This window comes from Acanthaster planci, linkage group LG08 (assembly GCF_054643075.1).
Source record: "Acanthaster planci isolate LZ-2023a linkage group LG08, COTS_SCS, whole genome shotgun sequence".
In the NCBI taxonomy this organism is placed as follows: Eukaryota; Metazoa; Echinodermata; class Asteroidea; order Valvatida; family Acanthasteridae; genus Acanthaster; species Acanthaster planci.
The window spans coordinates 21,823,303-21,851,267 of record NC_141784.1 but is presented as its reverse complement, the minus strand read 5'-3'; the positions used below and the strand labels follow the sequence as shown (position 1 = coordinate 21,851,267).

Sequence of the window (27,965 nt, the reverse complement as noted above, 5' to 3'; positions counted from 1 at the left end):
TTGCAGAGTTTTCCCATCTTTATCTTTAAGGCCTTGCTCTATGATATAAGATTTATTATCACAAAATTTATAACTGCATTGAAATTTCCTTCTCCCATCTTAATGTTGATGCAGCCATATTTAAATCTAACGTTTAGTCAGAATGATTCTTGAGACTCTGAAGGATGTGTCTTCTTTATTCATTTACAATATTTCGAATTCGCATCTGATATACAAACAATAATCCTCCAACATCGAGTAACACAATGCAGTAACATTAAAAAACTATAAAATCGTTTAAACTGTACATCTACTTAATTTATTTGTACAAGCTTCTGGAATGCTGTAAACTATCATCTAAACAGTCACATGACATCCTGAAAGGCATCTGGTTGCTTGGCATTCGGGCTACTTCTGATTCAAAAAAAGGAAGTTTCCCATGGCCAAAATAAATGTAGCCTTCTCAAACTTTCAGGCAACTGATAAATTCAATTTGCACAATATTGTGGGTGAGCTGTATGGTGTTGTTCAAATGAATTCATCTTTTATTGATTTTTCACTGTTGTTATGCGCAAAGTTAGAATCGGCTTTTTACAGCTTGAAATACAAGTCACTGTGAGATCTTGATCACTTTCCTCCGGGATTTCCTCCGGCTTTTCGTCTTGTTTTGAGCACATTCAAATCCACATACTTGCACTTATTGCTTAGTGCTTGCAGCGCCCCCAACGGTTGCACGACGGTATAGAAAGCACAAACGCGTTTGACAGTCGTTTCATATCAAAACCTCTCCGTTTTGTGTTCGACGTTTGGCACCGGGTGCGCCAGGCACGATGTAGTACCTCGAGTTACTATGCGGGCAAGTAGTTGATGATGCAGTTGTGGTGGTGTACTGACTATCTGTACTCATGAAACTTTCCGTAACAATTGACATTGTCGAAGACCGAACTGATGCCGTCTCGGCCTCGGAACCCTCGCGACTTTCCTCACTTGTTACAGAACAAGGAGGAGTCGGGTCAGACAACACTGATGATGGGGGCGTAATGTCTACAAAAGGCTTCTCCATGGAGCTCAGACTACGGGTGGGTCTAACCGTGGCAAGCTTCCTAGGTACAGGTTGTGGACGCTGGACTGGCGTAGGTAATGGCCCTAGATCAGATGGAAGACTGGCTAGTGTGTACTGGACTGGAACAGCAATGCCGGGAACACATTGTGGATCCGACAAAGGTTGCCTGGTGTTACGCTTGTAGCGACCTCCCAGGCTCGACGAATCGTAAACTGACACAGGGAAAGATGTAATATTAAAATGTAATATTACCCCTTAATCAAATTGTCCACTGCAACCAATACAGTTAAAGTTTCGTAAACAGTGAAAGTTTCCAGTTTATAATGAATGAATGAAACACTTGGTACTTGGCCAGTTGCTGGTTAAACATGATCTACGGACAGTGCAGGGAATTTGTGGGGAAGGGTTCGATAAATAAAAAATTTCAATTAAATTCCTCAATTGACTTGCGAATGCATTTTGATGCATTTGATTCCGGACTGAAATTAGAATGACGCACCACTGCAAGGCTTCAAACCACAAAGATCATGCAAGGAAAGAAATCATGCTACAGTATAACAATGACATCATGGTGCGGGAAATGTGTTACGGAATAATGAGGCAATGGGAATGGCCTGCACTGATTTGCATATATTTCTTGCAATAATGGGAACCGAAACTAAGACAATAAAAGATTGTTACCTAAAAGGAAGATTTTACACAATGAAAAATTGACGAAATAATGTCTGACAACAAAATTTCACAATACACAAGTTCATACCTTTAACATTATTGCTGTTCAAATCGATGATCTGTATTTTCTGGTTTACATCAGTCACAAACATATCACTGGGACGTTCCATTGTCCTAATAGGGAAAATCATGTTGCCGCTTTATTTTATTAAAGTTAATTCAAGTGTGTAAGTACTGAAAGATGGGCTGATGTTGTCATTGCCGTTAACAATATTCAATGATACCTGCATTTGGTTCCCTGTGTTTCAGGTTTTTCTGAATCTCTGACACTAACTGTTCCTACCTCTGAAGGAAATTTTATAAAAGTCAAGTTTAGAGAAGGTCAACATAAGACTTTTTGGAAGTCTCTTCAGCTGTTATCATTTGCATTCGAAAGGTCAAATTCATACACCGAGATTATTATCACACTCAGTTATCATGGTGACAAGCATGCAGATGCTTAGTAGTATATTGTCATGGGGGTAATGGCACAAGGTAGACAGGGAAATGGGTTAAAATTTTGAGCAGTGTGATTAATGAAACCCGTTAAATAGGACAAGTGAAACCTCAAGATGGCGTACCTATAGGAGCCATAACGACCACAATTCCACCTCTGAGTAACCATGATCGCTATGATCACCAACAGGACAAAACCTAGGGCGCCACCAGCGATGATGGCGTACATAACTAGCGGCATCTCCATGACTTCGTCGAGTAGATTCTGCGTAATAACAGCATCGCCTTCAGAGCCTGGATGACTAGTTGCTTCGGCTGAATGATGAAGAGCAGGGATGAAATGGAGATAGGGAACCAGATGAATATAATGACGTCAGCAACATTAAGAAGCAATCAGTCATCATCACACTGATATATACTGGACAAACTGATTTGTTTTCGAGTTCTGCATTTGTTCACAAACTTAAATAAAGAAAACGAGATTTGGCAGTAGGCCTACATACACGTCCTCTCGAGAAAGGAATCGGCACGAATAAACGGTCTGCCCTAAGAATGTGGGAAGAAAAATGGAGAACCGTGCAAGAGTCACACTGTATATCTCACACCATACCATGCAATCCAGTTGACAATGAATCAAAATGCTCACTCCTTGTCACAATTTAAACACAGAGCTAACTACCTTGCTTGCATTTGCCGCTGACGACGTCACAGGTAGCATTCCCTGAACAAGGAGGACATTCCAAAGCGCAATTCATACCGTATGTCCCCGGCTGACAGGGATCTCGGCATCTGCAAGACACAGAAAAGAACTTTTATCACAAGGCAGTTACCAAAATAGAAGTTAGGAAAATCATAACACGACACTGATTACTTCTACATCGAAAACAACGCATTCATTGCAAAAAAAAACCAATTGTTTCCGTTCACTGCACGGAACATCTCCAGTATTGGAGGCTCTGAGATGAATGTTATATATTCAAAGCATGTCTCGTCCCCATTGCATTATTTTTTATCTCTTTTAGCAAAGGTATACGGACCAACGCCTAGTGACCACAAGACACCTTTAAACCTTTAGTCGAATGGAATTTTCAAAGAACCATTCACTTGTTTACAAATTTCTGGTACAGCTTTACCGTACACTCTCTCTCAAAAGCCTCTAAATTCAACGTAGCCCTGATTCAAAACACATCGGTGTATCAAGTATCAAATTCTGGCTCAGAGATAGTTACCACAAGATAAAATACAAAGCCAACTTATTCTAACACTAACCACAAATTAAATCTGTCTTCGCCTCAACTTGTTGTTTAATCTAGCAACGGTTATGACGTCTTTTAATACGTGAATCGTAATTAAGCGTAACACCCCGAGGTGCAAGTGGTTTTCTTAGTTAGAACATGGGGAATCTAGTTTCCTTCCTTGGGCAGAGACAGAATAACTGGAGCGTACACCCGTTCTGCTTATCACAAAAGTTCCTAACAAAAACTGTTAGTAAAGCTATTGGCCTGGAAGCAGATAATGGCTCGTAATTAACAAAAAATTATAAATAGAAACCACAGGACTGTTCCTATAAGGACGTGCAATTACTGCATTATAAACCCTTCTCATAATAACTGTACATGTAAGACACAGAGTTTAAGCAAGCTCGGAGGATCAAGATTAAAACATACATCGAATGTCAGTGCATAGGTGTTGACTTCCGAAATGTTTCTCCAGAGAAAAGAATCATTTTAATTTTTAAAAATTGCTCAAGGTAATAAGCATTCGAAATCCCAAATTTGCTAAACTAACGTCAGCTAAAGATTTAGAATTTTACCTGTTGCCTCCATAACCAGGTCTGCAAAAACATTCTCCGGTCACGTGATCGCATGTGCCACCATGCTCGCATCTTTGACACTTCATCTTACAGTTTGCACCGTAAGTTCCCTCTTTGCATGGAATTCTACAGTCTGGTCCCTTCCAACCAGCCTCACAGATGCAACCACGGATATGATGGCATGTGCCTCGATTTCCACATTGGCAAAGCCCTGAGCAATTTTCTCCATATTGTTGTCTTGGGCAGGTGTAATTGCATCGAGGTCCTCTCCAGCCACTGGTACAAATACAGCCATACACATGGTGGCAGATGGCATCGTTTTCACACTGACAGGTCTTTTGACAAGCAGGTCCATATCGTCCTTCAGTGCATGGGTTCTCACAATGCCTTCCCTCCCATCCGGACTCGCACACACATCCTAGGACTTTGTCACACTTCCCGTGCATCCCACACTGACATTCCACCGTACAGCCGGCACCGAAGAAACCCGGTAGACAAGTTTCATTACAGTAACGTCCTTGCCAGCCTGGCGAACACATGCACCCAAATTCTGCATGGCAGTGGCCCCCATTAAGACACGAACATTCCTCCTGGCAGTTTCTTCCGTAGAACCCATCTGCGCAGCGTTGCTCACAGGCTTCTCCCATCCATCCTGATTGACAGACGCAACCTCTTACTGCATCGCACTCTCCACCATTTTGACACTGACATACTTTGCCACACTGTACTCCATACGTTCCAGCTTGACACGGAACCAAACACGCCTCACCCTGCCATCCTGCTGCACAATCACACCCATTGATGGGATCACAAGACGCACCATTGCCACAGTCACATTTCCTACTGCACTGTCTACCATAGAAACCATCCATACACGGCTGGTCACAACTCTCTCCCATCCATCCGTCCAAACACTCACACATTCCAGTAACAGCGTTGCAAGATGCATTGTTTACACAATGGCACTGTTGATTGCAGCCGACGCCATACTGTCCATCCTGGCACTGATGCTGACACAGTTCCCCAGTCCAACCTGCCTGACACGAACATGAGCCCGACGTTGTATTACACTGACCACCATTCTCACACTGGCATTCCTGTGAGCAGTTTAGACCAAAGAAGCCTTCAGGACAGGCCTTGTTGCAATGTTCTCCCAACCAGCCTGCAGAGCACCTACAGGCACCACTAACTGGATCACACGAAGCACCATTAAGGCACGTACAGGCCTCCTTACATCTGTCCCCATAGAAGCCTGGCTGGCAATTATGGTCACAGTGTTCACCTATCCATCCACGCTCGCACTGGCAGCTACCACTAATGGGATCGCACAATGCACCGTTCTTACACTGACACACTGACAAGCAACCTACACCAAAAGTTCCACGCGGGCAAAAATCAGAGCAGAATGGTCCTTTCCACCCTGGTGTACATAAACATGAACCATTGCGCTTGTCACATGTCGCCCCGTTTTCACATAGACACCTCTCCTGACACTGAATGCCATAGTAGCCATCTCTACAAGGTTCTTGGCACTCATCCCCTACCCATCCAGAAGAACAAGAACAATTGCCGTCAACTGCATCACACAGACCGTCATTTCTACATCTACAGACATTCCTACACTGCAAACCGTAAAAGCCCCGTTGACATTTACTCTGACAAAACTTACCAGTCCAGCCAGCCAGGCAAACACAAGTACCGTGTTCACGATGGCAACTAGCGCCGTGTAGACATGGGCATCTCTTGGAGCATGCGTGGCCATACGTTCCATTCGGACATGGAATTTCGCAGAAATCACCCCACCATCCCGGACTACATAGACACGCCCCTGTCACGTGATCACAAGCTGCATCGTTTGCACATGTGCATTTCGAGGAACAGTCCTGACCGTAGAAGCCAATTGGACATGATTTATTGCAGTTTTCCCCAAACCATCCTGCCGTGCAACTACACGATCCATCGATGTGGTTGCAAATGGCACCATTTTCACAAAGACAAGTTTGTCGGCATTGGACTCCATAGGATCCTTGTTCACAGGGCTGATCACAAACCATACCCTTCCATCCCAGGGTACAGGTACAACTACCTGTCTGTGGATCACATAAGGCGCCGTTCTGACACAAGCATTCTTCAGTACAGTTGAAACCATGCAAACCTCTACGGCAGGCCATTTCACATTTTGAACCCATCCATCCGCGAGAACATAAACATGCTCCTGTTACAGCATCACACCTAGCTCCGTTTAAACACTGGCATCGCGAGGTACAGCCATGCCCATAGAATCCTTCGTTACAGATATACTGACATAACTCCCCTTCCCATCCATGCTGACAGGTGCAATTTCCAGTTACGAAGTCGCAGTCAGCACCGTTTTGACACCTGCAGACCTCATTACATTCTCTACCATAGAAACCTTTTGGACAAGGTTCCTCACACAACATACCTTGCCACCCCAAGGAACACGTACAGGTGCCGTCAACAGCATCGCATGTACCACCATGAAGACACTGACACTTCATCTGGCAATTGACACCAAAGAATCTGTCTGGACATTTCTCGCTACAAGTATCTCCGGTCCAACCAGCTGGACACGTACATGTTCCGTGCACTGGGTTACAAGTCCCACCGTTTTCACACCGACACTGTATCAGACAACTTAGTCCAAAAAGTCCAAAGGTACACGAAGCATTGCAGTAAGTCCCTTGCCAGCCAGGTGAGCACCTGCAGGTCCCTGTGACTGGATCACAAGTCCCTCCGTTCTCGCACTGGCAAACTTCAGAACAACTAGGCCCAAAGAAACCATCAGCACACCGCTCGTTGCAGTTTATACCGGTCCAACCAGGTCCACAGGAGCAGACACCTGTGACATGGTCACACGTAGAGTTATTCTTGCAATCACAAATCCCGCGACATCTGTCTCCGTAAGTTTCGTGGGCGCATGGAATACCACAGTGCTCTCCTAACCAACCAGGGCCACAGGTACATTCTCCAGTGATATGATGACATTTAGCTCCATTCCGACATTGACATAGTCTCTTACAACCACTTCCATACCGACCACCGGTACATTTGATCTCACAATGCATACCTATCCACCCTGGTCTACAGTAACAGTTGCCCTCGGAAGGACTACACCCTTCACCATGGGCACAGCCGCATTCATGAGAGCAATCCTGGCCATAGAAACCCCATGGGCAAAGCTCACTGCATTTTGTACCCTGCCATCCTGGTGGGCAGTTACAAGTTCCGTTGACTGGGTTGCATGTACCCCTTTCACAGCGGCATTTCTTCAAGCAGTCTTGTCCGTACGATCCCTCCACACATCGAGTCTGGCAAAGATTTCCACTCCAGCCGATCGTGCAGGAACAGGAGCCGTCTACACTACTGCATGTTCCACCATTTTGGCAACTACATCTACGGAAAAATAGATGAAACAGACTTTGGAAATAAAATTATGCCAAATATAATGTAATAACAAGCTGCAAAGGCCAAACACATTTTGTGACAAAACACAAAGAATGAATAAGACCTTTCGGATTTTCAAAGGAGTACTGGTCATTCTCTTCCAATAAAGTGATTCCAATTATTATTCGGAATGAAACATGCTTTGAGTAGAGGACCATTACTGTGGGAATTTTATACTTCTTTTGTTTTTTTTAGAGAAGACACACTTCTCGTATTATTAGTAAACATATACGTTTTATGTAGTGTCTTGACGTAAAGAGTAATTAGTGTGGATGTTCATCACGGTTACTCAAGTAATGTTTAACCATGCCATGGTTTAAAAGAGAAGCTGGAAATAATCTAAATGAATATGGCGAAGAGCTAACGAAAAGAAATCCATTGTAATAACTATCATGGGACTACGCTCGTAGGATGCCATGTTGCTTTCCTTGGCCAAAGCCAGGAAATCTTGTCGTTTAGCCAAATTAATCCCAAGGGTACACAAACGCTAAAGGTAAAATCTCACATCAAAAGATGGACAGAATGTCTAAGATGACGTCTCCGCTATTCAGGACAGGAAGTATTATAGTTGTTGGTCGGATTGAAGTTGATTGTGTAGTGGATAAACAAGTTCATATTGCTGTCATCACTTTCTGAGACCCCCATGTGAGAAAATGAATCCACAAGAATGCATCATTCTGAGTTTGAACCTACAGATTGGCGCATCAAAGGTTTAGTATCATATTGATACTAACAAATGAAGTGAAAGAATGTTAGGATATAATGTGGGCCCCACAACTTTATGATCTTTGTCCAAACTAAGACATTCATTCATAAAAGGAAAAGTTTGTTCTATTAACTACCTTGCTTGACATCGGGATCCATAGAAACCCTCTGGGCACCGATGTTCGCATGTGTGACCAGTTACATGTAATTTGCTAGGACAGGCACATGTCCCCTTGAAGCGGTCACAAAGGGATCCATATTGGCACAGACATGGTCGACTACAGTTGGGTCCATACCGCGTTCCATTGCATGGCTGAGTGCAATCCGGCCCGGTCCAGCCACGGCCACATCGACAACTACCGTCTTCCTTGTTACATTTCCCGCCATTTTGACAGCGGCAAAGATCTCGACAGTCTTGACCCCACGTTAGCTTCGTACACGCTGCAATATAATGAAAAGGGTATTGGAATGAGCCTCTTTGAACCTCATGTATATGCTTTTAACAAGGTATTCCGAGGAAAAAAATCAGAAAACCCGATACTGAGCAGCAGTGCAGTCTTCCTAAGAAAGTGATCAATATCTAGGTCAGACAAACACACAAAAAATAATTTTCCACCCTTGTTTAAATTCTCTGAAACCTCAACTTGATTAATTGTGGCAACCAGTGATGGTCTGAGTTCAGGTCAACTGATCAAAGACACGCAGGCCCGTGATTTGACAAGTCAAGAACATTGCACTTTCTTGACCATGAGCCAGGATTAAGGGACATTATTTTCCTGGATTAACTTGAGCTGGGGGTGGAATAAATCCACTGACGGCCTTTTGTTCACAAGACTCAACACACAAAAGGCTGTCTTGACCAATTAAAGGCAAGCGGACTCGGGTCATAAGTCACTGACCATGAAGTAGGCCTATCACAACCCATTATCAATAACAGGGGCCATATTGTCTCATGATGACAATCAAAGTATACCCTTGAAACAATGATTCACTGAAACCAAAAATTCTCAAACTAAGGGATACCACACAGTTTTCCCTTTTCGACAGCTTTACGAAAAAACCAAGTGATCGCAATGCGCATGGATGAGTGTATGTACACAATCAGAAAAGCTTTCCCCATATGATTTACCTAACAGAGTTTATGGCGGTCGTGCAAGTACAAAGATAAATCTGCACCTGATTACAACGAATTGGGGAAATCGTTCTGGATTAAAAAAAAAAAAACCTTATCTCATCCGCTTTTTCACCAGCAGAAAAAGGAGGTTTCTAATCCAAGGATTCAGTGTTATATCCCCCTGATTTATCGGACGCGATGCTAATCCCAGCCAAGCCCTCATGATGAATTTGCGATTTTTGAGGCCCTGTTGGTGGATTACAACCGACTTACAGCTGTGGATTAATACTAATTCGCGCACGTCACTTCGGATACAATTGACCTCATCGTGATACTGTGAGCAGCGTGCAAAGAGCTGCAGTGGGTGTTAGAAGAATTCGTCTAGAAAGAATAAGTTTGGGTTCTGTCTCTGCCTTTGAGTTAAAGCCGCGCAACTTCGCGGAAAACATCGACCTTCCAGTGAAGGGAGATAATCATACTAAATTCCCTTACAGGAATAAATCATCCAATTTTATTATGATATATATACACACCCTAAGAGGTTAAAGTTCAGATTCAATTTTAGCCGAGTGACACAAGCTCGTTAGATACAAGTAAACCTCGCATGTGCTAACGCTAGTATATTGCAGAGTAGGGAAGTCAAACTATGACAGATTCGAGAACAGTGGCCCTTTTATGATTTGCCAGGGAAACTAAGCAACAAGGTAATTCACAAAATGGATTTTAAAATACAGGAATAATAGATTTCGATACAAAAAAGGAAGGATCCTTGAATGGATATGAGCAAATTGTCACGTCAGCTGTGAGAGAATGGTTGGGAGCTTGTTTATCTTGTGCTAAGCACCCCTTACCTTCCATTATGGTATGTCGCTGCTTGAGACAGAATGCTTAATAATAATTGCTCATAAATACAACGAACTTAACAATCGTGAGGTAAGGAATGAATAAGGAATGAAAGACTCGCTAATTAAGGAATCCACAATACGTCATACAAAGGGGAGATACGTGTACAACCATGCTTTCAACCATTGTACAGTTACAAGAAAAATCTCTGATTAAATTAAATCAGAAAGGTCCATTCGCCATTACAAAGCCGCAAATTCATAACAGCCTGAGACAGGACTCATCTCAGCTCCCAAAGTAAACAGAACTAAGAAGCAGATTTGCAGAGAGGAACATATCATATGCAAGCCCCCGTTGCTCCTTGACGTCAGAATCTACATGTACTTGTTTACATGTGGAAGCGACCTTTATGTCCATACCAATCGTTTCCATTACAGGGCATCTGCTGAAACGATCTCGCTTGCTAAGAAAGAGTAGATTTAGAGTAGCAGAAAGTCGAAGGCAAATACTCATTTACTTACCTTGAATTGAAGAGGGCTTTATTTCGTTTCATAATTGGTGATGGTACAGAGATGACAAATCTTATGGACTTCATCAACCAGTATGAAGCATAAACAGCCTGACTTTGAAGTAGATTGAAGCGGTTATCGTAACTTTTTTGCTCAAATATATAGCTCTTGTCACATGCTTTCAAAAGAGCCAGTGTTAATAAAACAGTTTCAACCTTTTCAGAAAACTTCTCAAAGCCACCTTAAAACCAGTTTTATAAATGAAGTCATTTTCAACGTGTGAGGGAGGACGTGGGTGAGAACACCCCCTATACACCAAGTCCACTATCCCTATTTCCCAATAAAGACACATGAAGCAACACAGAACTGTTTCGATCCCACATCAAGAACGGAGGTTTTAATTACCCGTGTCTGAAACAATTTTGGCCAGTCTCCTTTTAAACAAGAACAAGGAGGGAGACATTTCATTACCAAGTGATAAGGAAGCTTGCATGTTATATCGACCGCCTGAAGGTCTTGAAGACCGACCTCCCAGAATTACAAGCCAACCCTAATCCTTCCAAACTTCCGATTGGTTGATACCTAGGGGACGTTTGGGAAGAGACATTTAAATACTGCTCTAATTTTGTCTGCAGCCCATGAGTGAAAAGAGTTGCATGACAAAAAACGAGCGAACTAGAAGAATTGAGGGTCAATGGGTGGCGCTATCAGTATCAGCGATTTACCCAACAACCATTATTGATGCTTCAATCTTGCTCAGTCGATCGAGTTTGGACTCTAATCACTATATTGCCTAAACTGCATACCATGTTATTCTTCGCTGTAAACACTGCCGGTGTTGACTTTTGGGTCAACTGAAGGAGATTTCAACAAACTTCCAATGATCTATCAACCAAGTGACTGTAATACACTGATTTAAACTTTTTATATAGAAGATGGGAATTCAGTTTAGCTGTTTTGTTCGTACTGCTATTTGTTCTGAGTCATTTACTCCAATATTCGCACATGGAATAGTTCAGCGCATTACTTAAATCTTTCAGCAAGACATTTCTGTGATTCGTTTGTCATTTTTAGGAGAAAATATGCTAAACGCATCAATGGTGTCTCAGAATTATTTCGTAAGATGACAGATCTAGGTTATCATATGTGAATCGAATTTAAGTTTGAAGGCCCACTCACAAATTAAGTGATCCCATATGTTACCGCTTATGAATTCAGTTTGAATAGTACCGACCGTCTGTCACAGTTAAGTGATGTTCCTTTATGCAGAAAGGTCATCTTATGAAGTTTATTCACACAAGTCGGTTAATTCACGTGTGGTATTCATAGTCGATTTCACAAACATTTCAAATAGTATACTCTAACCAAGAGACATATTTCCTGGTACTTCATTCTGATGTAAGGTTTTCCAAGTTGAAGACCATAAAACTGAGAGTTGGGAGAAAGCAACAGACCTTAAGAAAGAAAGGAAAGGCAAATAAAAACAAACAATTTGGGGCGATTTTGACGACCAAACGCAACGCACACGTGATGTGTTATGTTAACGGATCAATTTCTGTGTCAGTGAAAATGAAACGCATGAACGCATCGTGTACGCAACGCACCCAAAAACGTACATAATGGAAAGCCACCTTTATGTGCAATAACACAAATTCGAAGAAAATGAAATGGAACATTCAAGAATTTCACAAACAGACTAGTCTAGCCAAAAGCTCAAAATAAATGGCTCTTTTTATTTATTGAGCATAGGCCTACGCCTGGTTATTTTGCGACAAATTAAAATGCAGTATAAGATGTACATATTCGTCATAACTGAATAATAAATAATATTATGGACCATTCATTAAAACTTATTATTGTTGGACAAAAAGAAATTGGAACTTTCTTCCGCAATTGTAATTGGTCATTGTCCTCATCATATAAATATTTGAACGTCATAATATTACTTTTTGTTCCTTTTTGAAAATGATACTCTTACCTCAGGGTGTCATTGAATTCTACACCTATCTAGGGTATTTCTAAGTGGATGATTTTCTTCTTGTTAGGGGTCATTCTTGGTCCAATGGGGAGCAACGGGGGACGTAATTAGCCCGGTAAGGGGGTGCACCAATGGGAAAGTCAGGTATTGGAGGTGATGAGGGACGGTAACCTTCTCCGGGTCCCCTAAGACAACCCCCCCCGAAGTGCATAGTATGAGAAGGAAACAATATAAGGACTGAAAATGTGGAGAGAAACTGGAATCGGTCAGCAGTATGCGGGTACAAGCAGGAACATTGTGATGTCTCAGTGAGATTGGAGAAACGTGAGTATGAGACGTCTGGGTTTACCACTTTCTCGTAGGCTAATCCTGCTGATTTACCGTTAAAACCGGGAAGGCGTGAATGAATTAAGACTCGCTAAGCAACAACTAATCATACCAGAACGTGAACAAAGTTAAGTGTGTAACATAATTAGAGTCTGTTGTGATTCTCAGGAGTCTGAAACGAAATGGTAGCTCCTTAAAAGTCACTCAGTGTTGTAAACAACATCAACCATTTCACCGGTTCTCCAGATTTCTCGAAGCTTCACGAGGTATTCCCTTTAATTTCGTATTACGTATTACTATTACGTACATTATTGGGCATTTAAAAAAAGAATTCCCCGATCTTCAAAATTAGCTATGCCTTCAACATTGCAAGGAGCCAACCCCAGCCAAATATTCAACAAATGTAGCATCATGAGTGCCAGAACAGGGTATAAATGCGACGCAACAAATGTCTGTTGTCGCCTAGCGTTGTGCTCTGGGACTCGAACGCGCCACTTTCACGGTTAGTTTGTCCCCAGGAAAACATGTAGCCATTGCGTTTCCAGCGCAGCTAAACTCCGATTATAATGTCTGTCGTCGTGTACTCGTGGTCTGCACCATGTAGCTCGACGTCATAGTTGAAAATGTAACCTAATAGATACTGAATACCTTTCCAGGTTATATGTACAAACAACATGACGCCAATCGTAGTCGTGACTCGAGCCGGGTCGTCCTTTTAAAAGTATTCCCCAGTTGCAAACTGAGCACTGGCAAAAGGAAACAGTCTGTAAACAAGGGAAGTACAAGCAAAATGCGATACAAGAAGTCGTCTCTGTATCATTTTTTGCCCTCCGACTTTGTTGAGGCATGGAGATGGTTGAGGGCGCTCTTGCAGGAAAACCGAGTGTGTTTCTGGAATCATATAGCATTCCTTTACAAGTCTATGCCAATTTTATGTCTGTCGGACCTTGTTCAATGGAAATACCAATAATATCAGGGGTCTTTTCTCATAAAGAACATCCAAGGACATAATAACGCCTGATGAGTAGTATGAAAATTTGCTGAAGGTCGTTGCCCTTACCAAGTTCAACTGTCTACCAGATGCACTTTGATTGTTGTCAATATCTGCAGCCGAGACAATTTTTTTGCCCGTTCATCGCACTCTGCGTTTTACTGTACAACAAAAGATGCCTCGCCTAGACCTCCATCTTGAAACAGTTAGGAACACAATCTATGTTGCGTTCGGAGTCAATTATTAGACGTCTTCCGATTTCTCATTTGGCGTAACAATGACCTCAACAGGGCGAGAAAAATGGGCAAGGGTTCGTCTTTACTTCCTCGGTAGTCATCATCTCAAATGATGCAACATCACTGTTGAAGCTGCTATTCTTTGTAGATAATTGAAAACATATTGGAGGAACTTTAGTAAATAGAATGTTAACGTTTCTTAATCGAAAACTTACAGGGGTTGCCTTACGTTCGATATCATTGTTTTTTGTACCAGCACATATGATTCCCCTATAAAAAGAATGATTCCCCTATAAAAAGAATAATGATTGTACAGAGAAACTCACTGGTGCTGAGTATTTTTGATACATTATTGCAGTAATGCCTGTCATATTGTATAATTATTTGACAGAGAGATCCTCACAGTCATCACAGTAACGTCGTGTGCAAGGTATTTACGGCAAACTTGCAAATAAGTCCTTAATACATTTAGACCAAAACACAAGAGTCGGCCAGTGAACAAAACAACTACGCCCTAATCACGACGGAAAGTCAGCACGGTCAAGTCGGGTCATCACGGGTCACCTATTGGCCGCTCTCCTTCCCAGAGGTCATGACCTTCTGGAGATGTTCCTGGGCAGTGGAGACAAGGAGTCCTGCATGATCGTTCCCGTCCAGCTAGAGCCCATCCTGTTGTTGTAAAATGCTGAAAGATGTAAGCCGTACATTTGTTGCATCGTTCCCCTTTTAGTTCACTGCCAGGTGAACTGGAAAACGACTTCCGTGTCCATGGGTCAGTTGGGACCCTGTTTGTGGCTTCATCATTTTGAACTGAAGTAGTGGGTTTGCGTGGGTAATATAATTTGGACACAAGCCAGGAAATTGTACGTTTAAAGGCTAGTGCAACTGCAAGGGAACCCGAACAGCACTAAAGAAGCAGCTTGAACAAAAATTGGTTTCCTTTTTAAGTTACCATGTTTTGATCACAGACTACTACTCTGTTACATCGACAGATGGTTTTTAGTTTCCAACACAGCCATACTCAACTTCAGCTCAGAGGTAAAACTTTAATGTTTCTGCCCGCACTCCTATTGCAGAGTTTGTCACACGTCTCAAATATAGGGAAATTTATCATGGGTATTGCAAGATCTCGTCTAACCGACCGAGCGTAACCTTTTGGTTTGTATTACACGAGAAAAAAAAGAATATAAGTACCTGATCTATGACTAATTAGTCTACGGAAAGAATTCATCCAGCTGCCCACCGCTCAGGGGTGGATGAGTAATGGAGTTGCCACAAATCAACACAGTGATCATTGCATGTGCGCATCAAGTGCGATCTTGCGAGATTTGGTGACAGAAAGGCAAAGCGAAATTCAAGAACCTAATTCCGCTCTGGAAGGAAACCTGCATCACTTCCGGAGACAGATGGAAAACGTCAGCGATTGTGTTCGTGGTGCTGTAAACAAGCTTAGTTTTGATTTGGAACCCCGGCTATTTGACCACCTACCGCGAGACGGGGGGGGGCTTTACGATATTTTAACCTCATCACGCAGCTGCCGAGCAATTCGGAACTCATTTAGAGAGTGGTGTCAGAGCTTCAAATCACCTTAGTTGTAAACATGACAAGGGTAATCTAAACAGGGTACAAGTTGAATTCCAAACCGATGACTGTCACTGCTGCGGTCACCTGCTGAAGCTATATGGGGGTAACTGAGGGTGGGAATCTGGCTCAAATCATTCGATCAGTATCATCACTCATAAAAGTTTCGACAGTCGCACCATACATACAGGGATTCCAGGATTATCAAAACATGGGCGAACATCTATGCCTTTAGACTTTAGCTTTCAACCAAATTATGAGGTCTCAGAGCAATATTAACTAAGGGGATAGTTTCATTTCAGGGTCACTGGAGGGTTTCCCATCAAAACGTTGTGTTTTAACTCAACTAACATGTACCCTTCATCCCATAGAGCATAGAGAACAAAGCAAGGAAAAAGAGCTATGGGCCATGGACCTCCTCAGAATGATTTTACGGCCTACCTAACCACTCCCAAAGTATACCTTAGCAGTGAGTCACAGCCTGCTGTTACATTCCAAAGCACTGCCTTCACATGGAAGATTTAGGTCCCTACTTTTAGAATTGTGTTTTTTAACCATGGATGTTTGTATGTATCCTGGCCCATTATCCTGGGAAGGGTCTGTTTGGACATTCGTAGGTCAACCTCAAGTTGGACAGAATAGGGCTACAGGGTGTTCGTTCAGGAACAGTAAAGTGAATCTTGTCAGAGAAGGAAAGGAAAGGGAACATCAGAAGGAAAAATGGGACGTTCGCAACAACGACCTTTCAGTCAAGACTTAGGCCTAGCCTAAGGCAACAGAAACGTCTCGGGTTCCTTTCAAAACAGTTTCTGTAAACCCACGAGACTCTAAGAATCATGTGTGTACACAGAACTCCAAACAAAATGATTCGTGGCAAATGGAATATTAAAAAAAACTTTTCAGAGCAGCTTGCACTTGCCTTATCATTTCTTTCAAATTACATTTTGTTGAAATAAAAACTGGTGAACATATTAAATAAAGTCCTCATGGAACTCACAGTATGAAATGAATTAAAGTAATTTTCCAGTGTATTATTTAAAGTTCAGCAAAATCCTGTCGTGTTTGGCTAGAAAAGGCCATGGTGTATGCTCGTTTTCAAATAGTGTAGGGAAAAAGTTAACATTATATATCACTGTACGAGGGTATAGCATAATGTTCGACAGTCTGGGGTGGAAGTTGCACCCTCTCACACAGCAAGAAAATCTAAACATGAACTCATGATAAGTGCGCACGGTCATTATGGTAAAACGAAATCTGGATTTTACATTAAGCAGTCACTGCCGGTTTGGCTCCATCCTTTGCTTTTAATAACTTCCTTTATTTTTCCGTTTATGCCGAGGAAAAAGCCCACTTGTCTGGTGGTGTATCACTGAAACTATTGTCTGAACGTCAGAAACAGGAAAAACGTGGCTGGACATTTTGTAGGTTAAGTTATGTCCCACATGGCAGGTGCCAGAAATAACTGGCATTATTTTATCAAGCTCTGAAAACTAGATGGACTGATAAACCCTCTCACGGGAAGCTAGGACAGGTGCATGAAGTTGTCTGTCCCCCGTCCGGTGGTTTCAAAATTTTTCATGGATCACTTACTTTCGATGATTATTATGTTCTTTTTGGCAGGGACTGACGTATGCAGCGCAGCACATCTAACGGATTTAGCGTAAAATGATATTGAATCATCTGGCTATGAATTTCAAGCGAATTTTGAAGCTCCTGCAGTAAACAAAAATTAACTAGCAGTGGAATAAACCTAACTAACTGCATGACACATATTTCCCAGAGCAGGTATGCCTTCTCTCGTACCCTTCAAAGGTCTGGATTCAAATGTAATAAAATGCGTTCGCAAGGCTTACCATTCCAGTCTCGCCTTAAAAGTGGAGGAGAGACCAATAACCAACCTGTTCATATTCTACCCGACGAAGACCGGACAGAGGGACTGTCCAAGTCTACCCCAAGTGTATCTGCAGTGGGTTTGAACCTAGGTGAAAATCGTGGAGAAGTGGAAACGACCACCTTACCTCGGAGGCAAAAACAATTAATTTCTTCCCTTTGTTTTTGCTTGTAAACGACTTAAATAGACCTTGTCGAATTTGTTGTCAGTTAAAAGATCCCTGTGGAATTGTAAATCCAACATCCCATTCTCAAGTCCCGTCGCATAGCGCTGATCTTCCAATTGATTAGGTATGATTGACAGCAAACCTCACATATTGACTTCATCAAGTTTAACTTAAAGTTATAAGTGGATTCTTCTATACCTTAGCACCACGTCATTTGAGGCCTGACGACCCTTGATTTAAACAGGAGCCCGAAGTCTTCACATCATGCTATATGACTAACCTTACAAACAACAAATCTGCACAATATCACAGTCGTTTCCTGAAGCAAAATAGAACGCCCGGCGTTCGCGGAGGACTCATAACCAAAGCCCGAAATTATAACGTGTGTTCAAATATTTCAACTCAACTTCAGCGAATATCACTTTCGCCAGAAATCATATGAACCGGCCGTTAAGCTTAAAGAGGTCACTGAGGCAACAAAATATGGGCATTTGGAGCACCAATCACTGGTTGGTTGGTCACTCTATTCAAATCCAAGCCCATTCAAATGTCAAGTGTAAAATACTACAGTGTAGTACACAGTTTCCACAAGCATGATCGTACATCTTCACAAATAGCTTCAGGGTCAAAGGATAAACCAAGGTTTCTTCTTTCAGCAGGTTATTGCACATTCCGGTGAGGGAGATCTTGAAGAGTCTGGAGAATCTCCGCGCACGGTCATTTTTGCTCGAAAAAAAATCTGGGCATCATAGTTTGCCAGTGAGAAATGGTCTGAGACTCGAAATCTAATAAATTACGTAAGAAAATCGGGATGAGGAGTGCCAGATAATCCGTGGATAATAATCAACTTGAATAAAAATTGGTACTGATATGCTCTCCAATGAGCAACTAACTAAAATTCCCATTCCGGCATTTTATGCATACACCCTGTTTATGCACGCTGACAGTTTTCTTATTTAGAAACAGTGATTGTTTTGAACTTACGTTTGGTGCAGTCGGGTCCTTTACGTCTCCAGCCAGGACAACATTGATATCTCGTCACATTTACACCGCTTTCATTTTGGAATCTACGGGAAACCAGACACAGTGTATGTGATGTTATGGAGTGTGGGTTGTTAAGTAACTTGCAATACTTTATGCTGTAAAAATGCAGTGTGCTGATACAAAATGAGCAGACAGTCATGTTTGTTAATAATTAAAACTAATTAAAACAGAGAAATTTCCTACTGCATTATTTCATCCAAATCACCAGCATCCTAATTTAGGGGAGCATTGTTTTTCGGCATCCGAAATTCCGCCCATTTGAGGAAACCATTGGGAATTGGCATTATAAGGATCTCCTCTGTGTAGGCCTAATGTCTAAAATTTAAATGACCATGTCCAGCATCGAGGTTACGTAAGGTACAAGTTAATCACTGTATCGTGAAGGAACACTGATCAAGCAAGTGGTCACTCGGAAACACCCCAGGCACGACGAGAAAATGGATTAGGGTGATGACTTACAACATGTCGAAATAACGATATAAAACGAACGCCTTGCCTGTTAGTCAACATCAAAACAGGGTGGAAATGGAATATACAAGTTCTTAAATAGGTCAGGTAATGGGGGAGAACGACATCTTGGTCATTTTCAGAATCTGTCCATTACGAAGCTCTAATCAAATTGTAATGTACTGTGTCACCCTAATGATGAAAAGCCTCACAGGATGAATAAAATTCTTTTTAAAATCTGAAGTTTTTTGACCTGCAAATCAAACCAAATAATATCATATACACGTGCCAACTGAAGGAATATTCGCCACTGAAACATCGTTCGGTAACGCGCAGATCTCGTGTTTTATTGCCAACCTTGAACTTCCAATTGTTAAGACCATCCCGGATCTTTCATGTTGTGGATTGCCAAGGTTCTAACGCTATAATCGTGTTTTGATACTGGCATTTTGTGCGACAGAAATCTCCATAAAACAGCGTTTATGATGAGTATTTTTACATCTCAGAGGGAAGAATTCCCATCCTCGCATAAATTCTGAATATTTGGAATGCAATTTAAACTAGTCTGAGTACAGAGTGACTGTATAAAGTTGTGGGCATCACATTCTAATGTTTTTCTTTATTCATCAATGGCAAAGCTCTGTCATTTAATAAAGCGTCATTGCACTTTGCAGTCGTGAATTTCTCCTGATCACGCCAAAGCTGCCATAATTTTTTCAAGACATTGGAAATTGTTCTTTCATGGGCACCATAGCAAAGCCATAGTCCTGACAGTGAGACAACTTAAAACAGCACCTACCCCCCACATGACGCGCGTCCGAGGTCATTTGGGAACAGTAATACTCACAGGCAAGGTCTGTCCAATCAACGCGACTACACCTCCACCCACGCCACACGTATGCTTTGTTCTCGAATAGCCTTGCCTTTTAAAATAACGAACTGGTTCATTTGTACGACTTGAAGAAATTACAGATTACCAGCACGTCATAAATCTTTCGTCAATCTGTGTCTGAAATGGCTTGCTCTATCACTAAACCTGACAGTTGCGTGTGTTCCCTTCATTAGCAGACATCACGAGTAAATCTAGCTATCATCAGTCATGTAAGTAAGATTTAACTGACATTTCCCCCCTCGCTGAATGAATGAAATCTTCCAGGAATAATCATTGTCACCAATTCCGAGATCTGACCTAAATTTTGATATTGGGCATTCAAGGGACGGCTGCTAATTAGCTATGCATGAGGCACTACAAACGACCATTGGGAGAGCTTGGCAGCTCTAGATTACATAAGTTGCCTGTAAATTGGTCATGACAGTGGCCTTTATATTAAATTCTGAAGCGCTAAAATCGTTTATGATGAGAAATAAAGTCATTTTCTTGCTCAATGTAATGGAAGTTTTGGCTTCCCACTATAGGTATTGACCTGTAAATCAAAGTGAGCTGGAACCAAATCACAGCCCAGAAATCAAGTTACATGTGCAATGCCTACTGTTATACCGAGGATATTCATAATGTCAGACTTTACAAAAACGATGGCCAAGATGCTCGGGTGGATCAATTCAGCTGCTCCATTTTCTGTTAAGTTCCATGCCATCGACTACGGAAAGCTCCGAAAATTCGAGACCTTAATTCCCTTCCCTTGCTGCTCGAGCAAGGGTATAGTGATAACACTTAGTGCTAATGAACACGGCAGACCGTTTCCTTTTTCCACACCCAATGTGGTCAGCAGGTGTTGTCAAGTGTCAACAGGGTCCCAAGTTTCAAATCAAGTGTTGTACATATTTTACAACTAAGGCCTACACTTATCAGAAAGGAGCACGATTTTTTGCGACGCTGTTTATGGTTCGCAGGAAAGAAGTTTCTAATGCTTTCATACAAAATACAGTCGTTGATGATTCAGAAACTTGGGATTTGTTGGCATATGCATAATAGTCGCCCTGGGTTTGGTTGCCACCCTAATGATTTGGTTTCTCGGTTGCAGAAAGAGCGTTTAGTAGGAACAGGTAACACACATACATGTACATCAAATTCGATGAAAATTTCAGGAGACAAAACTGACTGATTGATTCTTTTCGGCATCGAAAATTCTTCGGAACACAAACCACTCAGAGAAACCTATAGCCAGCAGACAGAAGACCAACTTTGTGGTAAACCAAAGAATTGAGGTTGGTGGAGTTTTGCCGAGTACCCGCGGATAACGTCATCAGTATTCAATTACCTTGATTTCCAACCAAATTTCAGATATCCTAAGCAGGCTGCCCCCAATCTACGGTTCCGTTTGTTTTACCAAACCATATTTCGTGTATAAATCGCCGTTGTATACCTAATACTTGCGTTATGTTCCATACAAATTACAATCGAAGGTATTCAACAGTTTCTTTTTCTACTAGCGAATGACGTAGATGTTGTCAAGTCTCTATTCAATCCTATTAGGTTTTTTCGGATGAGGTCAACTGAAAGACCGGAACCATGTATGAGCATTTGGCACCAGGCCCGGACGCGTGGGGTATAAAGGTCAGTGGTCCACGCAAAGATATCAACGTTTTAAAGTCATGGATGAACCCTAATGCCAAGCTAATTCCTTTGTGGGGTTACTGAGACTGATTCGTGTCTGATTTCTGTCTAGACTGTCACAACATCTCTGAGACCAGCGCTGTATTAAAGGAGTCTACCTTGTGAGTAAAACGATTGCGGTTACACCATGCATAAATCTCTTTCTTGAGTATTCTGAAGGCGGACAGAGTACACTGTTCGAAACGTCGAGTTATTCCCCGGTTCTTCTCAGAACCACACACACTCCAGAAAGAGATTGATCCATGGTGTAACCACAATCGTTTTACTCATATAGTTCTTTCACCATGAAAACCTTTAAGTCTTATGGGTCCACTTATGTTCCCAGGCCCCTACGTTCCCCTCCCAAAATGTATGCTCCCCAAAGTAGTCACTTCTATGTAAATAAGGGTGAACATTAAACACATAATGAATGGATCATCAGTACTGGAGAACACAGGTCGTGTTTCTCTACAGTGTAAAGAAACTGACCTACAACCATTTGGTTTACTCTCATTAAAAGAAAAACTTTAAATTCAGAGAAAGTGGAGAAATATCACAAAGGCAGTATTTCTGTATAGATAGCACCGGATAAGTATGCGGCAGAGAGTACCTTTATCTCAGATATTTTTACAAGAAATTGAAAACATTGAAATTAAAATTAGAAAAAGAAGTGTGTTTACTAACAAAATGATCTATTCACGGCTAGGAGAATGCTCATTACATAAATTAACTGATTTATGGACAACTTCCTCTAATTTCATAAACTGTCAGTATTCCAGATCACGAAAAACTTCTATACTTGTCTGTGACAATACCGACATTTAAATCGCATGCACTTGACAACACGAACCTCTTAGCTGTTTCATCCTATAAGTTCCTGACACGTTTATTCCAGTATTATAGCGTGCGTCTTTTGTCTCGGCATATTGTACTCGATCTGAGGCTTGTACAAACCATAAATCTTTGATTCAACTAGAACTGATTCATTGAATATTCCATCCTTCCTTAGGCAGACCAGCACTTAGTCCACTGTTAATGCTCCTGTTAAGAGCACCATGCACAAAACAACCAACTTTGCCCTGCCAGGAACCGACGAAGTGGGGACTCAAAGTCATTCACACACTACGTTCACGTAAAACGGCATACAGTGGACCTTTCTAATTTAAAAATGACAATGCTAATTCTAGAATTCAGGATGTAGTTTATTTCATACTGACATGACTAAGAGATGGGTAATCTTGTAGCAAATATATATTATACGAACAGCACATTCGTGTCCTCGGCTGACTATCCACAGCAGCAGAAGGAATTGCAACACGGATGTTTTTCATTTATCATGCATGGTGAGACAAATTACTTGACATGTGGACACTGATCTGTACGTAGCCCGCAAGCCTGTGGGACTTTACTCACTGTCAAGAATAATTTCCATCAATAATTCTAAAACAATAGCCAAGTGGACATTATGTTTGTGTCGTTATCAGCAAGCAGCCACACCGTTTGTTAGTTTCCAGAGTTTGGAGTCTCAGTCCCAGTAGCCCTTAGCCGTATCCTCCCCATCACATGACGCCAATTGGAGAGGACATCCTGGTGAAGTTGAAGGGAAAAGGTGTCATCCGAAATGCCTTGAGGCAGAAAGTAGGCCCTTCGGGAACTTTACAGCCCGGGAAAAGCCCAACCTTCTCCGGTAATTCAACATGGAGATGGTTAGTGGTCGACTTCAGATATTGAAGTTCATAGCGTGAAGGCATTCCAATGTACCGTGATTGACAAAGCACCGTCAATGTGGCCAGCTCAAAAGCCTTCAGCCGTTTTTGTTGGCGTACGTGTGAACATTTTACGTTTTACGAAGGTGTAACGCCGAACACATAATAAGGATGAGTATAATTCTGACAATCTTCAAGGAAATTCGAACCCTTGCTAATTGGTTGAATTATTGAAGAGCATTAACCGTTATCCCTAATATACTTCACTATTTCATTCTTGTTGTTAAGGTCTATAAATTAAAATTTGTCTCACTTGTGTTTCACTAATTTGGCGTGACATGGTGGCCGAGGTTAATACAGGCAAGCTTTATATTCCGTTAGGCATTTTACTTCCATTTCCCTTTTGAAACAGAACATTAAAATCCACAAAGTCAAAGTTCATCTCTCCTTTTTTGTTAGATTTACATTACATAGTTTATTCGCTTATTATTATTAGTTTAGTTTAGTTTAGTTTATTAGTTTATTATTGATATGAAATAATATACATGGTGGAAATTAAGTGGTCCTTGCTCTGCTAAAAAACAAAACAAAAACAATAAAATACAACATTAAACTACAATGAGTAGTTACATGTAGTAACTTCTACTTCCCATACTCACTGTAGGTCTGCAAAAATTTGTAAAATACGGGGCCGACTTTTGCAATCTTCATTACTCATAGGCCCCTATACATGTATTAATTTTTTTTATCGATGTGATAAAGTGCACGTGTAAACAGCTATTATCGAAGATTCTGCGCAATAATATGATCTAATAAGAGCTGAAATAACTCACTAGAATTCAGTCACTTTATAGCTATGGAGGAAATCATAAACGGCAGTTTGACTCCAGTCATTACACACGCCTTAATGCTTTGAAAATCTCCTCCACCCCTCCCCTCTCCCATCCACAAGGAATACTTCTATGTTACGAATCAGCTTACACAACGTGGAATATGTACACTAGTAATTAAAATGAACTTTTTGACTAGAGTCGAATAATGACTGTTAAAATCATAGCAAGGGAGAGTCTGAACAGTTACGAAAAGAAGAAATCACTCGTTCACAAGATGTTAACGTCATACCTACCTATCATCAAGTCCTACCAGAGCTAGGACCTAATATTTTAATAGCAATTCCGGACAAGATTAATGCAGGTTGATCTACAAATTGGGTTTTAATCTCAACTAGTCTCCTTCACGCCCTAGATTACAAGCTCCCTTTTTGGAGGAACTAAAACACTGCCGTATTAACTTACTAATTACAATGTATGTCAGCAAGTTACTAGTTGATTGACAACTGACGTTTTAGGCCTAAAGACTTTTATAAAACACTTTGAAATTAGCAACAGCATTGTTTTTCTCAAACCATCAGGATAAAGTGTCGTTCCAAATTTGCAAAATGGTTAATGCATTTGCAATTAATTACGCTCCTCTACGGTGAGGAAAATGTGTGCTAGCATCAGACAACATAGAGGTAGAATATAGTATGATAAATAGAAATACAATGCCTTAACCTTTGAAACAACAAAATCATTTACACCAAGGTATAGCGATAAAATCTTTTAAAAGTTCCCATTGAAGCCGGACATTTTGTTATCCAACTCAGGATCAAAGGATTCTCTGATGCAAGACCCACATGTGGAAGTCAACAGTGTTTATTTCTGGCGTTTGTGAAGGTTCCTTCCTCCATTTTCTGCCTACGCATCCACAAAACAGGTGGGATACAGAACTTAAAAAACAACAAATATACCTGTGTTTGGAACAAGTCTAAATAGTTTCTGCGGTAAGATAACAGAGCGATCGGAAGAACGTGAGTACATACATGTACATGTACCTCAACCATGTTGTTCGCAGTGCGAGAGCAAAGCCCCGTAAGTGACTGAAGTAGGTATTGTACATGCAGACGCACATTGATAGCATATTTGTGTTACGTAATCGCGTAATAACAGTCATACCCTCATCACTGAAACTGTTTTTCCTAAACTGGGTTAGCGTGGAGAAATAAAACAGGACACAAAGTGTTGCCGTATGTGAGCTGTTGATTCCGTTGTGGTACTTCAATCTTCGGTCGTTTGAAGGAATTTCCCCGACGCTCAGATACAGTACATAAGTACAAGGCTGGAGGAAAGAGTTCCTTCCTCCATGGTACAAGTTCTGCTTGATATCAAAACCAAAGCAAAAGTTTAACTAAGTAGAGTATAGGTCAAGGTAACGTGGAGAGATACAGGCTGCTTACTGCATTAAAAAATGCTAAAACGGCTTTTGTGATAAACTTTGTCGCTTTAGTGACTAAATACGGTGCGGAATTCCCTCTTGTATCGCAGTCTAAATGAACTCCTTCAGAATGCAACAATCCTAAAGTCTTGAGTTAAGTCTGACGTCAAACTTCGACTACCATCGAGACGTTCAGAGTGAAATATAATTTATCCCCTTACTAGACACTGAGAATGGACCATCTACAGTTGCCACACAGCTGACTAATTTTCTCTGACCTTGACCAAAAAACTTTGATTATTCAACTTTATACATGTACACGTTTTCTCTGTATTTTTGTCAATCATGTCAATGGAATGAAAATGTTTGATATTTTCTGTTTTCCTTTACTAATCTACAATGAGATTACATGCAGACATACTCGTTCTGCATATTTTGCCCAAATTAAAAGGAGCCCACTGAAATGAGGACAATATTTTACGGTTGTAAAAATTAAGAATCTTGTTAACGGACAGGACATAGCCTACTATCGAACTTGACTTCCTCAATCTAACTTTTCGGTCAGTGTCTTCAGAGTTTGGGAAAATACTCCCAGTTCCATCCTTTATACGTCACATCCAAAACAAACGGAATGGGTACACTGTCTTCCAATTTCTGCTTTCGTCGCACCCCTGGCTTTATAGGTTTGCTGTTCGTTTTACAAAATACAGCAAGGTTTTTTAAAAACTCGTAGAATGCGGGGGAATTAAATTACTGCAGACGTCTGAATTGATAACCGGTAAAATAATTACCCATAAGCATATTCTCAGCGTATACATGTACATGCGCAAGCAATTTGGCATATTTGGGGGTCAATGAAGGGCAAAGTTTACACCTTCAAAATTAGATTAGCATAGTATATTTGAACCTTTTTCAGCATGTTCAAGGAAACAAACATTAATCCACTACTCCTGTTCACTTTTGTCACTTTTTTAATTACTCCAATAACAAGTAAAGTTGACGATCTGACGATGCTGAGTCCTAATTTTAAAACAACAAACAATGTCATAAATGTGTTGGCGGATATGATACGAGTTTAAACACATGAGCTACTCACGTGTAAGAGCAAACGTTCCTTCCTTCAGGATTCGGGTCACTGCAAACAGATGACACCAAGACCACCAAGAAAGTCAAAGTAACACCATACAATGTTGACAAAATCATATCTGCCATCAGGGAGCACCACTGAATGGGTCTGCCGTGTCCTCGACAATATTCCCCGTACAGTGAAGTTACCTCGTCCCGCTAAGCGTCTCCCCTACGCTGACGTGCTACACTCCGCTTTGCATGTGGCCGAATGAGCAATGTGCAGAACAGTGTATGCAACAGTTCGTAACGCTGAGCGAGTGATCCAGCTGAACACATGGGCATGCTGAATTAACAGTCAGCAGTGATTCGCTACATCCTTCCGTAGAGGGCTTGTGTGGGCTACCCGTGGGGCAGTTCACTCAATCACTGGGCCTTGCCCGTAGGGATTATGAGGCACGAAGGGGGAGGAGGCATAGCAAATCATCCCCTCGAGAATCGGCGAGCTATTGGGCTAAAACTGTGATTTTACTCAGGATACAAAATCTGACTCCAGCAAACGAGCGGCTCGCTCTTTACGCGTGCGCAGAGACGGAACACGAAAAGAACGCATGTTTTAATCAGGCAAGTTTTGTTGAGACTGATATCAGGACGTTGTACAGAGCTGAAGTGTGCCACTGTGAGAAAGTATTGCTTGTATACTCATGGACCCAATATTTCAGTCTATTTATTTTCTCAAGCCAAGTGACCCGTCGCAACTAATTTATTATCAGTGTCTAGGCGCTCATAAACATTGTATAAGAGTCATCCTTTTGGCATGCATCTGAGACATTACAATGAAAATGAAGGGCCAACATAGCTCCGGCAGTAAAGTGCGATGCACCATAGCGACCGGTGTTCTCGTGTTTTGTTTTTGTTAAAGAGTTTAATAATGATCCCGGACGGCTGTTATCCAGCGGCAACTACTTCGCACAACAAGGAACCAAAAAGAAAAGTTTGTTAAAAGACAGGTTGTACCCGGATGGGGTGGACCTTCACAAACAAGTTTAATCTCACGCTGTCAAGTAC

General features: G+C 41.5%; 1 protein-coding gene across 2 annotated transcripts; it reads right to left on the bottom strand.

Moving 5' to 3' along the window:
* Nucleotides 1-146: 146 nt before the first annotated feature.
* On the bottom strand, nucleotides 147-27,689 carry LOC110976964 (uncharacterized). Of its 2 annotated transcripts, XM_022230706.2 has the most exons (8): nucleotides 26,929-27,585; nucleotides 18,813-18,895; nucleotides 8,330-8,633; nucleotides 4,023-7,436; nucleotides 2,889-2,998; nucleotides 2,335-2,524; nucleotides 1,803-1,888; nucleotides 147-1,254 (listed from the first exon to the last, which is right to left on the bottom strand). In XM_022230706.2, exons 1-8 carry the CDS (start codon nucleotides 27,042-27,044, stop codon nucleotides 752-754), a joined length of 4,806 nt encoding a protein of 1,601 aa, XP_022086398.2. In that variant the 5' UTR covers nucleotides 27,045-27,585; the 3' UTR covers nucleotides 147-751. The 2 variants fall into 2 exon arrangements, with proteins under 2 accessions (XP_022086398.2, XP_022086404.2); XM_022230712.2 differs by lacking the exon at nucleotides 1,803-1,888 and having other exon boundaries at nucleotides 1,081-1,254; nucleotides 26,929-27,689.
* Between the last annotated feature and the right edge of the window lie 276 nt (nucleotides 27,690-27,965).